This window comes from Mobula birostris, chromosome 10, assembly GCF_030028105.1.
Source record: "Mobula birostris isolate sMobBir1 chromosome 10, sMobBir1.hap1, whole genome shotgun sequence".
In the NCBI taxonomy this organism is placed as follows: Eukaryota; Metazoa; Chordata; class Chondrichthyes; order Myliobatiformes; family Myliobatidae; genus Mobula; species Mobula birostris.
Genome location: NC_092379.1, coordinates 128,950,384 through 128,968,004, shown reverse-complemented (window position 1 = coordinate 128,968,004; position 17,621 = coordinate 128,950,384). Strand labels below are relative to the sequence as shown.

Below are 17,621 nucleotides of genomic sequence, written 5' to 3'. Positions count from 1 at the left end.
TTGTTATTTGAGGAGAGGGGCAGTATGAGTGTGAGGGTAGTTTGCTGTTCTCGGTGTCGGATGTGGGAGGCACTGGAGTCTCCAAGCCTCCCGGACGTCTACATCTGCGCCAAGTGCATCGAGATGCAGCTCCTAAGGGACCGCGTTACGGAACTGGAGCTGCAGCTCGATGACCTTCGTCTGGTCAGGGAGAGTGAGGAGGTGATAGAGAGGAGTTGCAGGCAGGTGGTCACGCCGGGGCCACGGGAGGCAGACAAGTGGGTCACGGTTAGGAGGGGGAAGGGGAAAAGTCAGGTAATAGGGAGTACCCCGGTGGCTGTGCCCCTTAACAACAGGTGCTCCTGTTTGAGTACTGTTGGGGGGGACAGCTTACCCGGGGGAAGCGACAGTGGCCGTGCCTCCGGCACAGAGTCTGGCCCTGCAGCTCAGAAGGGTAGGGCAAGGAAGAGGAGGGCAGTTGTGATAGGGGACTCGATAGTAAGGGGGTCAGATAGGCGATTCTGTGGACGCAGTCCAGAGACCCGGATGGTAGTTTGCCTCCCTGGTGCCAGGGTCCGGGATATTTCTGATCGTGTCCAAGATATCCTGAAGTGGGAAGGTGAGGAGCCAGAGGTCGTGGTACATATAGGTACCAATGACATAGGTAGGAAAAGGGATGAGGTCCTGAAAGGAGAATATAGGGAGCTAGGAAGGGAGTTGAGAAAAAGGACCGCAAAGGTAGTAATCTCGGGATTACTGCCTGTGCCACGCGACAGTGAGAGTAGGAATGCGATGAGGTGGAGGATAAATGCGTGGCTGAGGGATTGGAGCAGGGGGCAGGGATTCAAGTTTTTGGATCATTGGGACCTCTTTTGGCGCAGGCGTGACCTGTACAAAAAGGACGGGTTGCACTTGAATCCTAGGGGGACCAATATCCTGGCAGGGAGATTAGCAGGGGCTACTGAGGTGACTTTAAACTAGAATGGTTGGGGGGTGGGAATCAAATTAAAGAGGCTAGGCGTGAGGAGGTTAGTTCACAACAGGGGTATGGGAACCAGTGCAGAGAGACAGAGGGGTGTAAAGTGAGGGTAGAAGCAAAAAGTACTATGGAGAAAAGTAAAAGTGGCAGGCTGACAAATCCAGGGCAAGCATTAAAAAGGGCCACTTTTCAGCATAATTGTATAAGGGCTAAGAGAGTTGTAAAAGAGCGCCTGAAGGCTTTGTGTGTCAATGCAAGGAGCATTCATAATATGGTGGATGAATTGAAAGTGCAGATTGTTATTAATGATTATGATATAGTTGGGATCACAGAGACATGGCTCCAGGGTGACCAGGGATGGGAGCTCAATGTTCAGGGATATTCAATATTCAGGAGGGATAGACATGAAGGAAGGGGAGGTGGGGTGGTGTTGCTGGTTAAAGAAGAGATTAACGCAATAGAAAAGAAGGACATAAGCCGGGAAGATGTGGAATCGATATGGGTAGAGCTGCGTAACACTAAGGGGCAGAAGACGCTGGTGGGAGTTGTGTACAGGCCACCTAACAGTAGTAGTGAGGTCGGAGATGGTATTAAACAGGAAATTAGAAATGTGTGCAATAAAGGAACAGCAGTTATAATGGGTGACTTCAATCTACATGTAGATTGGGTGAACCAAATTGGTAAAGGTGCTGAGGAAGAGGATTTCTTGGAATGTATGCGGGATGGTTTTTTGAACCAACATGTCGAGGAACCAACGAGAGAGCAGGCTATTCTGGACTGGGTTTTGAGCAATGAGGAAGGGTTAATTAGCAATCTTGTCGTGAGAGGCCCCTTGGGTAAGAGTGACCATAATATGGTGGAATTCTTCATTAAGATGGAGAGTGACATAGTTAATTCAGAAACAAAGGTTCTGAACTTAAAGAGGGGTAACTTTGAAGGTATGAGACGAGAATTAGCTAAGAGACTGGCAAATGACACTTAAAGGATTGACGGTGGATATGCAATGGCAAGCATTTAAAGGTTGCATGGATGAACTACAACAATTGTTCATCCCAGTTTGGCAAAAGAATAAATCAAGGAAGGTAGTGCACCCGTGGCTGACAAGAGAAATTAGGGATAGTATCAATTGCAAAGAAGAAGCATACAAATTAGCCAGAGAAAGTGGCTCACCTGAGGACTGGGAGAAATTCAGAGTTCAGCAGAGGAGGACAAAGGGCTTAATTAGGAAGGGGAAAAAAGATTATGAGAGAAAACTGGCAGGGAACATAAAAACGGACTGTAAAAGCTTTTATAGATATGTAAAAAGGAAAAGACTGGTAAAGACAAATGTAGGTCCCCTGCAGACAGAAACAGGTGAATTGATTATGGGGAGCAAGGACATGGCAGACCAATTGAATAATTACTTTGGTTCTGTCTTCACTAAGGAGGACATGAATAATCTTCCAGAAATAGTAGGGGACAGAGGGTCCAGTGAGATGGAGGAACTGAGCGAAATACATGTTAGTAGGGAAATGGTGTTAGGTAAATTGAAGGGATCGAAGGCAGATAAATCCCCAGGGCCAGATGGTCTGCATCCCAGAGTGCTTAAGGAAGTAGCCCAAGAAATAGTGGATGCATTAGTGATAATTTTTCAAAACTCGTTAGATTCTGGACTAGTTCCTGAGGATTGGAGGGTGGCTAATGTAACTCCACTTTTTAAAAAAGGAGAGAGAAACCGGGGAATTATAGACCGGTTAGCCTAACGTCGGTGGTGGGGAAACTGCTGGAGTCAGTTATCAAGGATGTGATAACAGCACATTTGGAAAGCAGTGAAATGATCGGACAAAGTCAGCATGGATTTGTGAAAGGAAAATCATGTCTGACGAATCTCATAGAATTTTTTGAGGATGTAACTAGTAGAGTGGATAGGGGAGAACCTGTGGATGTGGTATATTTGGATTTTCAGAAGGCTTTTGACAAGGTCCCACACAGGAGATTAGTGTGCAAACTTAAAGCACATGGTATTGGGGGTAAGGTATTGGTATGGGTGGAGAGTTGGTTAGCAGACAGGAAGCAAAGAGTGGGAATAAACGGGACCTTTTCAGAATGGCAGGCGGTGACTAGTGGGGCACCGCAAGGCTCAGTGCTGGGACCCCAGTTGTTTACAATATATATTAGTGACTTGGATGAGGGAATTAAATGCAGCATCTCCAAGTTTGCGGATGACATGAAGCTGGGGGGGCAGTGTTAGCTGTGAGGAGGATGCTAAGAGGATGCAGGGTGACTTGGATAGGTTGGGTGAGTGGGCAAATTCATGGCAGATGCAATTTAATGTGGATAAATGTGAAGTTATCCACTTTGGTGGCAAAAATAGGAAAACAGATTATTATCTGAATGGTGGCCAATTAGGAAAAGGGGAGGTGAAACGAGACCTGGGTGTCATTATACACCAGTCATTGAAAGTGGGCATGCAGGTACAGCAGGCAGTAAAAAGGCGAATAGTATGCTGGCATTTATAGCGAGGGGATTCGAGTACAGGAGCAGGGAGGTACTACTGCAGTTGTACAAGGCCTTGGTGAGACCACACCTGGTGTATTGTGTGCAGTTTTGGTCCCCTAATCTGAGGAAAGACATCCTTGCCATAGAGGGAGTACAAAGAAGGTTCACCAGATTGATTCCTGGGATGGCAGGACTTTCATATGAAGAAAGACTGGATGAACTGGGCTTGTACTCGTTGGAATTTAGAAGATTGAGGGGGGATCTGATTGAAACATGCTCAAAAAAGTAGTCCCCCAATCTATATCAGAAGGGCGCACCGAAAGCACCAAATAATTTTGTTAATGGTTTACTAAGGTTGTAAGTGCCACATTAAATGAGGGCAATTCCACCCAAAACTTTGAAAAATTATGGAGACACAAGCAACTGCAGATCTGGTATCTGGAGTAAAAATAAAATGCTGGAAGAACTCGGAATTGAGCAGGATTTGTGACATGACAATAGCCCAGCAATGATATCGAAAAAGCCACGACTATAACCAATCTTATCCTGTGCATCTGCACAACTGGCGTTCATCCTATCAGGTGGAAAAATGTTTGGGTCTATGAGATCCATAAGCAGGACAAATGCAATCCAGATCATTACTGGCCCAGTCTAATCACAAGTAGACTAACAATTTGTGCTTTCAAGGGCTCATCAATGACTTTTGCTGCTGAGGTAACTTGGCTCCAGATCTCATTACAGCCTCGATTTAAACACAAAGAATCCTAGAAATGAACAGAAACAGAATGCCTTTGACATCAGAGAAACTTTAGTGCTGCAAATACAGATCTTGAGCACCAAGAGTCTATCACTTTCAGCTTGTTCACCAATATCCTCCTCTTCACCATAATGGCCAGAACAAGTGGTTGTTCACAACTCCAAAATTTGCACGCCTTTACACAGTTAAGATCTAGATAACTTTCGGCAATGAACTAATAATTGGTCAAGCACTGACAATCTCCTATCAGATTGTCTTCACCACTTTCTGTGATATAAGGTTACTATCACAAGTCCTGTTGCTCACCACTGAATAGGAACTTAACTGAATCAATCACATAAATATCTTAGACAATAAAAGATCATTGTTCAAGTTATACAACCACACCTTCCTCCATAGTGGCAACCGTATTCTTTTACAAAATGTACTGATTCCATTCCACTGCACCTTCATCACTTCAAAGGACAACGGCAGGAGGCATGAGGGAATGTGTGACCACACAACTTCAATTGGGAAAAAAATAACTTCTTTCATCAAAATGCTGTAAATTATGGTCTAACAGCACTACTGTGAAACTTCACCATGAGCTCAGTGATTCAAGATCACCCTCTCAAAGGCAACATGGAGTCAGCACTGAATGGCATTATCAGCGATAAACTCAAGTGAATAAACAAAACTTAACACAAAACTTCAAAGCCACATCTCAGTTTACAGATACAGCCATCTCGTTAATCATGACAAGCACAGCACCGATAACTTCTTTCGAAGGATTCATGCCCACCATCTCCTACGTTACACCCCATTGATAAGGAATTGAATTCAACTGGGTTCAGAGCCTCACATTTTCTCCTAATGCACTGATACAATACCAAGTGTCAGGTGTAACTGGCATCTCCGGCACCTACTTGGAAAGACACCAATACTAAGAAAATCATAACCATTGCCCCCACCCCTCAGAGAAAGAGGTTCTGGCCCCAATCATCTAGAGCATGTTGCATTCTTTGTAAAGTGGAGCTCGTTTGCAAAAATACTTTTCATTAGGTCAAACAAGAGAACAGGTTCCAAGGACTCAACATCTTGTTCAGTACCTTTGTCCCTCTACTAGCAGAAAGCTTTTACAACATGCCTTTGTCACATTCTTATTATTTTGTACACCCAAAGGAACTGCTAGAAAAGTTTCTATTGCGTTAACCTAAGTTAGTGCACATTCTGCACTAACAAAAGCACTCCCTCTAAACTCAAAACACCAAAGGTATCTAAACATCAAAAATGTTCAAAACCAGTGTTCCTCCTCATCAAACCTGCAACTAATTAAATAAACTTAAATAAAGGTGAAGAACAGAGGTGTTGTGAGAAGAGACATAGTTCTTCCTATTTTTGGATACTAGGTTCCCCATGAGTGTGTTAACAGGTACAATGCTGATTAGGTGCCAAGAGTTCTTACCAAAGCATAACCTCTGTACTTTTGCATTAAATTCTTCTAGCAATATGACACCACACCGTTAGCTTTCCAAATACTTGCAATATCTTCATACCAGGCTTGCTTGACTCATGCACTAGGACATCCAGATCCCCCCGCATTTTAGTTCTAATAATCTTTCAGAATTTAGATTTATAAAAATACTTTGTTTCCTACATTATAGTACATTTGCAACATAACTGCCCATCAACTACCTACATTCTTTTTTTGCTCCTTTATAAATTACTTTTTGTCATTCACAAATTTAATAACTTCATCCAAGTTATTTGCATAAATCAAATAGTTGATATCCAGCACCATTTCATCTGGCTAGCCATAAATATATCCATTTACAATTAAATCATAAAATGCTGCAAAAACTTAGGCTAGGCAGAGCTGCGAAAAGAGAAACTTAACATTTCAGGTTGAAACCCTTTGCAATTTTTTTCAATTATACCAATTATACCCATTTATACCTATTGTTATTTGTCAGCCAGCCTTCTATTCACACGTTATTTCTATAATAATCATTCATCCAGCATCTTATTCAGTCGATGTATAGCACATCCACTGGTTCTCCTATATCCATAGCAAGTGGTACCCACAGTAAATTTTAAATATAAAACAGTAAGTGTTGGAAATTTTCAGGTCAGGCTGCACCAGTGGAAAGAAACAAAACTCCATCGTTGATTTATGAAAGGTCAACCAATGACTGACCTTTTTCTCTCTACTAAAGCTGCTCAACCTTGAGAATTTGCAGCAATCCTTTTTATCAAGCATTTTTCAAGCACTCCATGAAAATTGATGCTCATCTACCTAGCTCCTGCATGGCTAACTGACACACACTACACACTTCTGAATGTCAGATAGCACAAAACATGGTAAAAGTATACACACATGCACAAGATTAAATAATGGACACTGAAGCAGTATTTTGTACTCTACTTCTGTCACAAGATAAAGACTGTAAGACATAGGAGCAAATTAGGTCATTTAGCCTATTGAGTTTGCTCCACCATTCTATCATGGCTGATTTATTATCGCTCTCAACCCCATTCTCCTGCCTTCTCCCTGTAACCTTTGACACCCTTCCTGATCAAGAACTTAACCTCTGCATTAAATATACTCAACGACTTGGCCTCCACAGCTGTTTCTGGCAATGGATTTCAGATTCACCACCCTCCAGCTAAAAAAACTCCTTATTCTCTGTTCTAAAGGAACGTCCTTGAATTGAGGCTGTGCCTTTTGGTCCTAGTCTCCCCTTCCACATAGAAAACATCCTCCCCACATCTACTCTATCGAGGCCTTTCAATATTAAATATGTATTTTTGCAGATAACTATGGAAAACAATAGCTTAATCATTCTAATCTGCCATCAATTTACTAACATGTCAATTATTAGTCTATTTCACAGTGTACAAGTGCTAGTAAGGAAACTAGAATCTTGAAATATAAACTCAATTTGAAGTTCATAACAAGAACCCGTTACGTCTGTAAAATGAAGGTCCCAGTGCTAAAAATCAATTCTCTGACTTTTCCACGTGAATATTGAACTTTTTTAAAAATGGAACTTTTTCATCAGAACTGAAGCCTAAAATGGTTGCCTTTCCTTTCTACTAATTAATAAAGCTTTGGAAGTTAGTTCATTTATTGATATACAGCAGAATAGGCCCTTCGAGCTGTGCCACACAACCTCTTCGAGGGATAGTTTACAATAACCAATTAACTTACTAACTGGTACGTATTTCGCCGGAGAGAAGAAACTGGAGCACCAAAGGAAACTCACACAGTCACGGGAGAAAATACAAATTCCTTACAGACAGCAACAGGAATTTAATTGCAAAGTGTCATGCTAATATCCACTTTATGCTGCATTTGTCTTTTCTATGATTCAAAATCAGGTTAGGTAGTCCTAGCACTTGCGCGTGGAGGTTGTTTCATGAATTTTAATCGGAAATCATATGCACACAAAAGACACCAAGACTGTAGATAGCCTACAACTTCACTATTACGTTCTTACAATCAAGCTGAAACATTTGCTTTGTGAAGTAAAATATATTTCACTTCATCTTAATTTGCTAATTATATGATCAGAGCAAAATATTTTTAATAGCTTTCACATTAAATAGTAACGGAAATGTTTTCAACAATCGACCTGTAGGTGCAATGGGGCACAAGTCTTACAGTCTAGTCTGTGCCTCATAGAAATCCATTAATACAGAGTATTCTTAAAAATAACAAACGAAAGACAGAAATTGTGGGAATTTCTCCCAATAAAGCAGAGTAATTTCTTCATATAAATGATTGCATGTAACACCTGCAGTCATTTACAGCAATACAATCAGCAAGCAGTATTAAAGAAATTTCCACTCTAACTGGGCACCCTATAGAGTAGTTAGTCTAGATAGCCTAAAAAGAAGCAATAACATATAAAATCACCAGGTTTTACAACATTCAGTGGGGTTCTAAAAACCCTTAAAATGGAAGGTATATCTATGCAAGTGCAATCCAAACAGTTCCATCCCTAACCTTCTTCCACAACCTGCATGTTTTTCCCTTTCAAGCTCTAATCCTAAACAAGACAAAATCTGCAAATACTGAAAATCCTAGCACCACCAAATGCTGGAGGAACTCAACAGGCAAGGCAGCATCTAGGAAACGAGTCCAGTCGATGTTTCGGGCGGAAACCCTTCGGCAGGGAAGGTTCTTATCCTGCTCCGTTTGAACACAATAGAATCTGCCTCCACTGCTCCCCGACAGTGTCTTCCAGATTCTAACCGATCACTTGCAGCATAAAAGCATTTCCCTTCTGTTGCCACTCAGCCTCATTTTCTTTCTCTAGGTATTGACCTATTCAACAATGTTTCCTCTACTGTACGTTATTTTAAATACCTCTAACAAATACATTAGAAACTTCCTGTTCCATGAACAAGAAAGGTCAAATGTTTAAGGGGAACATGCGGAGAAACTTATCAGATGATCTTGTGTGTGGAACGAGCTGCCAGCGCAAGTGGTGCACGGAAGCTCGATTTCAATATTTATGAGAATGTTTGTAAAGGTACATATATAGTAGCGGTACGGAGGGCTATGATCCCGATACAGGTCTATGGCATTTTAAATGGCTCGGCACGGACTAGATGGGCCGAATGGCCCGTTTCTGTGCTGCTCTTTTTTGTGACTCTTTAACCACTTTATCGTTGAGACTTAAATTCTAGCAATGCCTGGTATCATTCTAGCAAGCCTCTTCTCCACCCTTCCAAAGGCTTTACATCTTTCCTGAATGTGTGGTGACAACAACTGAACAAAGTGTCCCATCCAAATTAGTGTTTTATCAAAATGCTTAGCATCACGTCCTTGTACTCTACATTTCTACATATAAAACTCAGTATACTTAATGCCAGCACGACAGAGTACTGTCATCTACTTCCCGACTTGTTACCCGGTAACCTAAGTTCTTTTCACATGCTCATCAATCGCCTTGATTCTCCAAATAATTTGTCCTGTACTAGGGGTAATTTATATTAATTAACCCATCAATAGCACCGCCTTGAGAAGAAACCACGCTGTATCAAGAGGAACATACGAACTCCACACCAGACAGAACCAAATGGTCACGATCAACCCAAGGTCAGTAGAGCTGCACAATCGCGACACCACGGCGCAATATCCCTTTCAGTACGCATTCCTTCTCTTGGTCTTCCTACCAAAATGAAAACACTCACGTTTTCTGCATTAATCAGCCATTATTTGAACATGGTAGAATTAAAAACCTATGAAATTCACTAATTATTAACGAAAAGTATCAGAACGCCGTATCAACCCGACAAACTTTTTAAAATACATTTTAAGACTCTACCTGCAAACTAAAACTAAGCAAACGTTGTATTAACCACATTCAAATATTGAAGTAAATAATTATCCACAATTCAAACCTTCACGAGCTCGAACAAATTAGCATGCCCCACATCGCTGCAAATTAATTGACTAAAGGCTTACCGTATATTATAGTATCCATCGATCCAATTATCCATTTCGTTTTTAATGTGGCAAGGTTGGTGCGGTCCTCGATCCAGCATCCCAGTTGAGTACCATGACTCGGGGGTAACAGCGTCATCTCGAACAGCCATAGTATTCCTGGGATATTCGGGGCATCCGCCGTAATCGTTCTCCAAGCCCACTTTCTCAGCATAACGCCAGGACGACGGGGACCCGTAAAGTGGGTGGCTGGTGCAGTCCGAGTACCTGCACTGGGCTCCGTAAACTTCGCGGCTGTCCGGGCTGTCCGACTCTTCGACTTTGACAGTAAAGCCTGGGATCTGGACGTCGCAGTCGCCGCCGTTCAGGGCGCAGTGGTCGCTGTCCCACCCGAAGCCGGCCCTGTCCGGAAGGTTGTACAGAGTGCTCTCTTCCGAAGGAGGGGGGCCGGGGCCGGGGCCGTAGTTGGTCACGAATACCCTGCTGCAGGGGCACTGCTTGTGATCCTTCTCACCCGCCTGCCCGTTGTTGCCCATCGGCTTGTCGTCGGTCACACAGGCCACGCAGCCGCCAGAGTCCTCCAGCAGCCCACCTCGGGTCGCCTCGTAGTCGGCTTCTGCTTGGCTCAGCGTCGCCGCCGCTTCCAACCTACCAGCCAGCCTCCGGCTCTGAGAGCCGGGGCTCGGCTGATCAGACACGGCGTCAGTGCCGCTGGCCTCCGGAAAAGCGAACATGCAGTCCCTCTTGCCAGAACCGCCGTAGGACGACTGCAGCTCGCCCAGCTCGTTGCTGTCCACATTGAGGCCCATGGAGACCGAAACAGCTTTGCAAAGCTCCCGGGCGGTGTCGCTGGTCAATGAGTACGAGCAACTGCCGCTAAACTCGGCGTCGGGCGAGTAAACGCTCGCCAGTTCCCGGTCCTGGAAGTCACCGTGATAGCCACAGCTCTTGTCGCGTCGCGGGCAGGCGCTGAAGAATGTACGGACAACGAACGGCTGTGCCCCCGTGGCCGCCGCCGACGCCACCTCCCCCACCTCCTCGCTCAAGATGGCGCCGCTCTGGCGGCACGCGGCGTCCTCGCAAAAGGCGCCAAAGTCGCCACCGCTGCCGCCGCCGGCATCGCGCGCTCCCGTCGTCGTTGGCGCCGCCACCTCCTGGCCGCCGCGTTCCCGCGCGTCCGGGTGCTCATCGTCGAGCGCGCACGCCGCGTGGAACACGCTCTGGAACATCGCCCCCTGCCGCTGTATGCTCGCTGTTTCCAACGCGGGTCCCGCGCTGTAATTGCCGTAGCGGCTCTCCGTCTCCATTGTGTCCTTCTCTGTCTGTGGGTCTGTGTGTATAAATGTATCTGAATGCAGAGTTATGCTCTTCCCTTGTTTTTTTCCCCCCTCTGTTAAAATGCAAACACTGAATGACCAATTCCAAAATGCATTTAGAGGAAAGCAATTAGGAGGGCTGCAAAAAAAACCAAAAAAGTAACAATTTTCAAAATCCCGTTACTTGATACATTTTTCTCCTTCCAGCGTATTTAATGAGTATTTCACAGCTCAAAAATACGAGACCACATGCAGAGTTTTAATGCAATCAGCAGGAGCTGTCAGCTTTACTTTTTTCTCCCCCCATGTGTAGGCAGATAATAAACGTGTTAAATTCTTTCATTTTACGTCAACACTGTACGATCCCATATATTAACTCCGCCTCTCGCATCCGTAACACGTTATTTGCACTGCAATCGTATATAATTCGCCTGCTTTCCGTTTTCGAATTACTGGCGAAACACTTTTAAGAGAGGCTGGATTCGGGAATAGGTAGCTTTGTAGCTTCAATTGCACGACAACGTTCCTGTTGCAATCCTAGCAGACGTTCAATGACAGTCGATTCTTGTTTTAATTGGTAAACACAGGAGCGAAGCTCGTTTCTGCCCGACCCGGTGGAACGCCGCGGTTTCCCAGATATGTTGTCCAAGGCCGATCCCGCAATTCAATTTCTGTCGGTTAGTTTAAGTAACAATTACTCAGAAGCGGCCATAACAGACAAATAGTAAACACGATCCGCTGTCACAAACAACAAGTGTTTGGATTTGCCAACTGAAACGGAGTAAACTCTTTCCGGGGACTGGAGAACGGGGCTTGCAACATGTGGGAGCGAGAGCAGTAAGATTCCTGGGAGGTCGTGCCGAAGCTCACCAGCAAGTTTTTTTTTCCCCCAGTAGTGTTCACTTCATCCTTAATTCCACAATACTCACTTGCAACGTAATGCAAAGTCCAGTTTTGCCGGTCGCTTGTTGCGAAAACACAGTTCAACTGTACTAATCCTGCTCAGTCCCACAGAATTGGTACCGCAAAGAATCGCAAACTTTTCTGTCCCGCTTAGTACTCTTAGGTATTGCAGCTCGACTTCGGTGCTCTGAAGCCTTGGGTTTGTAAAATATTCTTTGGATGTTATTTGCACGGCTTTTTAAAAAATTAGCGGTATCCGATTTTAATGATCAGATTGCAACCATTTTGTCAAATTCAGGTGTGCGTGCTGTGATAGCAAAACAGCGTTCGATGTGCGCCTTCTCTGAGCTACTGAGTGCATCTGGCAATTGAAAGTGTTGACGCTACGTTTTGAGACCTTGGGGTTTAGCCAAAATAGCTGCGTCAATCAAGAGTATATGTGTAAGCGAAAGAATCAAACAAATTTATATACAGGCAAGGGCAGAAGATATATTAAAGTTAAATGGTAATATTCCACATCCCAGAAGCGAATGATTTGTTGCAACTACTGTAATATAGGCAGGTATTAAAATATTATAAATCGTGGAACCATTTAACTCAAACATTTAAGATGGTTTCCTTTTATGATTATCGTTAGGGTGGATGATTCAATTGCCTTAATTTTAAGGTGGCTTCTTGAATCTCAAGTGTTCATAATCCCTGGAAAACTAAATTTTTAGTTACTTTGTGAAGACTGTATTAAAATCACTGATGCGGAATAGTTTATTTAGTTAAGAATTACAGACATCTATAGGAATAGCGATGCCTCTTGTCAGTCAATCACAGACTAGGTCTTCAACACACTTGGCTTCCGTGGACCAGAAACCGATTATTGCACATGTTCGCTTTGATTATTTAACGCTAGCTGGAATATCTATTTTAAAAAAACATCTAGATTGTGTTTCTGTAAGCGTGTATTACTTCCTGCATGACCCCAAAGCCTCCTTACGAGTACCTCAACTCATTGGCCCCGAATTTGAGATGTACGATGGCAATTCATTAGTGACTGGCGGTATTGTCACGTAAAGTTAGCAACTTTCTGATGCCCACAGATGCACAATTAGATTTCTCAGTAATACTTTAATCCTCCACTAGGTGCCTTGCTGTAGCCTTCGCAGATGCAAACAATGCAGAATTAGCGGTGAGCGAACGTCAACTTTTTTGGAGTACTCTCAGTCAAATGTTACTGCTTTTTGAATAAGTTGTGAATAACGAGATATCAAGTTATGATTACCTTGAAGCAATCTCTAGCTCTGAATACAATTTTTATAAATATGCAGCCATTCCTTCTATGCAGATAAATTACATTCTAAAGACAATATTTTTAAAATTTATGATAATTCAGCCTAGATCATAAACCTTTTTGTTTGCTACATCTTTATATTGTTCTTCTCGGAAATATTTACATTCAGGGGTGTCTAGGACCAGAGGACACAGCCTCAGGATGGCAGTACATTAGAACAAAGATGAGGAGGAATTTCTTCAGCCAGAGCGTGGTGAATCTGCAGAATTCATTTTGACAGATGGCTGTGAAGGCTAATTCATTAAAGCAGAGGTTCAAGTTTACCAAGGGCATCAAAAGTTACAGGGAGAAGGCAGGAGAATGGGGATGTGAGGAATAATAAATCAGCCCTGATTGAATAGTGGAGCAGACTTGATGAGTCAAATTCTGCTCTCATGTCTTATGATCTTAACAAGTTCAATGTAGGCTTTGCTTCCTACTTCCTGATTTGTTGCTCATGGGAGTTCCTGTAGGATGGCTGATTAACCTGTTCAATTTCTCTGTTCCTGGACACCTGGAATCCCCAACGCGTAGAGATGTGTCTAAACATTTGGGGAAATTGCTGCTGCATGACCTGATACATTTTTTTGTCGGCTGCTCTCTTCCATTGATTACCACTGATCACAAAATCCAGACAGCTCCTTTAGTTGGCTGTCACACAGAAATTAAATTTTAATGATTAATGTCCAGCCTTTTTTGCAAACCTCCAGAACATTTTAAATTCTGATTAATTCCAGAAGAGAGAGCTTTCAAAAACAAGATCAAAAATGAAATGCAAAGATTTGTTCATTAAAATTATTACAAAATTCTTTACGGTATGGAAGTGCATGCATGTTTGCAACTTTAGCGAGTTTTACTTCATGTATTCCATTTAATTGTACATTATTTTGTTCCTAAATGCACTCACTATGTGTTGATGTTTCAACAATCTAAGTAAAAGAATTACCTTTAATCCAGAATGTAAATAACTGCATTAGAGATCATTGTTAACCTTCATGTCATCCTGCAGTTCAAGGGCAATTTACCAAAAAGCAAATACAGTTTCTGTATCATTGCCTTATAGAAGTCAATCTGAGCCCATGAGAAGGAACCAATGATTGAAAGAAAGTGAAAGAAGGGGGCATGAGAAGGCCTTGGCGAGTAGGGTAAAGGAAAACCCCAAGGCATTCTTCAATTATATGAAGAACAAAAGGATGACAGGAGTGAAGGTAGGACCGATTAGAGATAAAGGTGGGAAGATGTGCCTGGAGGCTGTGGAAGTGAGCGAGGTCCTCAATGAATACTTCTCTTCGGTATTCACCAATGAGAGGGAACTTGATGATGGTGAGGACAACATGAGTGAGGTTGATGTTCTGGAGCATGTTAATATTAAGGGAGAGGAGATGTTGGAGTTGTTAAAATACATTAGGACAGATAAATCCCCGGGACCTGACGGAATATTCCCCAGGCTGCTCCATGAGGCAAGGGAAGAGATTGCTGAGCCTCTGGCTAGGATCTTTATGTCCTCGTTGTCCACGGGAATGGTACCGGAGAATTGGAGGGAGGCGAATGTTGTTCCCTTGTTCAAAAAAGGTAGTAGGGATAGTCCGGGTATTATAGACCAGTGAGCCTTACATCTGTGGTGGGAAAGCTGTTGGAAAAGATTCCTAGAGATAGGATCTCTGGGCATTTAGAGAATCATGGTCTGATCAGGGACCGTCAGCATGGCTTTGTGAAGGGCAGATCATGTCTAACAAGCCTAATAGAGTTCTTTGAGGAGGTGACCAGGCATATAGATGAGGGTAGTGCAGTAGATGTGATCTACATGGATTTTAGTAAGGCATTTGACAAGGTTCCACAAGGTTTGACAAGGCTTGTTCAGAAAGTCAGAAGGCATGGGATCCAGGGAAGTTTGGTCAGGTGGATTCGGAATTGGCTTGCCTACAGAAAGTAGAGGGTCATGGTGGAGGGAGTACATTCAGATTGGAGGGTTGTGACTAGTGGTGTCCCACAAGGATCGGTTATGGGACCTCTACTTTTCGTGATTTTTATTAACGACCTGGATGTGGGGGTAGAATGGTGGGTTGCCAAGTTTGCAGACAACACAAAGGTTGTTGGTGGTGTGGATAGTGTAGAGGATTGTCGAAGATTGCAGAGAGACATTGATAGGATGCAGAAATGGGCTGAGAAATGGTAGATGGAATTCAACCAGGAGAAGTGTGAGGTGGTACACTTTGGAGGGACAAACTCCAAGGCAGAGTACAAAGTAAATGACAGGATACCTGGTGGTGTGGAGGAGCAGAGGGGTCTGGAGGTCCATGTCCACATATCCCTGAAAGTTGCCTCCCAGGTAGATAGGGTAGTTAAGAAAGCTTATGGGGTGTTAGCTTTCGTAAGTCGAAGGATAGAGTTTAAGAGTCGCGAGGTTATGATGCAGCTCTATAAAACTCCGGTTAGGCCACACTTGGAGTACTGTGTCTAGTTCTGGTCGCCTCACTATAGGAAGGATGTGGAAGCATTGGAAAGGGTACAGAGGAGATTTACCAGGATGCTGGCTGGTTTAGGGAGTATGCATTATGATCAGAGATTAAGGGAGCTTGGACTTCACTCTTTGGAGAGAAGGAGGATGAGAGGAGATATGATAGAGGTATACAAGATATTAAGAGGAATAGATAGAGTGGACAGCCAGCGCCTCTTCCCCAGGGCACCACTGCTCAATACAAGAGGACATGGCTTTAAGGTAAGGGGTGGGAAGCTCAAGGGGGATATTAGAGGAAGGTTTTTTCCTCAGAGAGTGGTTGGTGCGTGGAATGCACTGCCTGAGTCAGTGGTGGAGGCAGATACACTAGTGAAATTTAAGAGACTACTAGACAAGTATATGGAGGAATTTAAAGTGTGGGGTTATATGGGAGGCAGGGTTTAAGGGTCAGCACAACATTGTGGGCCGAAGGGCCTGTACTGTGCTGTACTATTCAATGTTCTATGAAATCTTTGTGTTGTTTTAATTATTGTGTAATAAGTTATACAATAAATAAAGCATGATATGAAATAAGCCTTCGTCAGATAAAGATACGAATGCATTAGAATTACATTTGGAATTTGAATTGCTTCAGGATGCACGTTACAATGGCCATTCAGCCCATGAAATCCTATGATTATACTTTAAAAAGTTACAAGTACATTGATTATCAAAGTATATATACAGTATGCGACCTTGAGATTCATCTTATTGCAGACAGCCAAATCTCAGTTGAAAATCCATGACTATTTGGAATATTATCAATAGTTTGATAACATAGTTTATACTTTAAATTGCATTGAAACTTTGTCACAAGGAGCCCCGAGGAGTCCTTTCTGGATCATCAGATTATTTGTTCCACAATTTAAGTTATCTATTATATCCCCAGGAAAGTAGCTGGGATGTAGACCGCAGATTACAATGGGAAGTAAAAAGCATGTCAAAAGTGCAATGTTATAAAAGTGCATGGAGGTCAGTTGGGAAAATCAGGTTGATAATGGATTTCAAGACAGTAAGTTTGTTGAATGCCTATGAGATGGCTTTTTAGAGCAGCTTTTCTTTGAGTTTACTAGGGAATCAGCTATACTGGATTGGGTGTTATGTAATGAACCAGAGGCGATTAAGGAGCTTAAAGTAGAAGAACCCTTAGGAGGCAGGGATCACAATATGATTGAGTTCAACTTGAAATTTGATAGGGAGAAAGTGAAGTCTGAAATAGCAGTATTTCAAAGGAGTAAAGGAAAAGACAGTGGCATGAGAGAGAAGCTGGCCAAAGTAAATTGGAAGGAGATGCTGGCAGGGATGTCAGCAGAGCAGCAATGGAGTGCATTTCTGGGAAAAATGAGGAAGGAGCAGGACATGCGTATTCCAAAACTGGAGAAATACTCAAAGGCAAAATAGTACAGCAGTGGCTGACAAGGGAAGTCAAAACTAATGTAAAAACAAAAGAGAGGGCATACAACAAAGATAAAGGATTGAGAGGTTTTTAAAAAACTACAGAGATCAACTAAAAGAATCGTTAGGAGGGATAAAATGAAATATGAAAGTAGCTTGCAAACAATGTCTAAGCGGAGAGTAAAAGCATTTTCAAGTACGTAAAAAATCAAGGAGAGGTGAGAGTGGATATAGGACCACTAGAAAATGAGGCAGGAGAAATAATAATGTGGGACAAGGAGATGGCAGATAAACTAAATGAGTATTTTGCATCAGTCTTCACTGTGGAAGACACTAGCCAGATGTTGAAGGGTGTGAGGAAATGGAACTGAGTGCAGTTACTATTACAAGGGAGAAGGTGCTCAAAAAGCTAAAAGAACTAAGGGTACTTAAGTCACCTGGACCAGGTGAACTACAGCCTAGCGTTCTGAAAGAGGTAAGGTTAAAAATGAACTTTCAAAAATCATTGGATTCTGGCATGGTGTCATAAGACTGGAAAATTGCAAATATCACTCCGCACTTA

General features: G+C 43.0%; 1 protein-coding gene across 5 annotated transcripts in view; it reads right to left on the bottom strand.

Moving 5' to 3' along the window:
* The window catches only part of ar (androgen receptor), a 208,721-nt gene extending 196,535 nt beyond the window's left edge, over window positions 1–12,186 (bottom strand). For all 5 annotated transcript variants that reach the window (XM_072270943.1, XM_072270946.1, XM_072270944.1 and 2 more), the window contains exon 1: window positions 9,649–12,186. In XM_072270943.1, coding sequence (XP_072127044.1) covers window positions 9,649–10,934 — 1,286 coding nt within the window. In that variant the 5' untranslated portion in view covers window positions 10,935–12,186. The remainder of the gene's footprint in view (window positions 1–9,648) is intronic.
* Window positions 12,187–17,621: the final 5,435 nt, after the last annotated feature.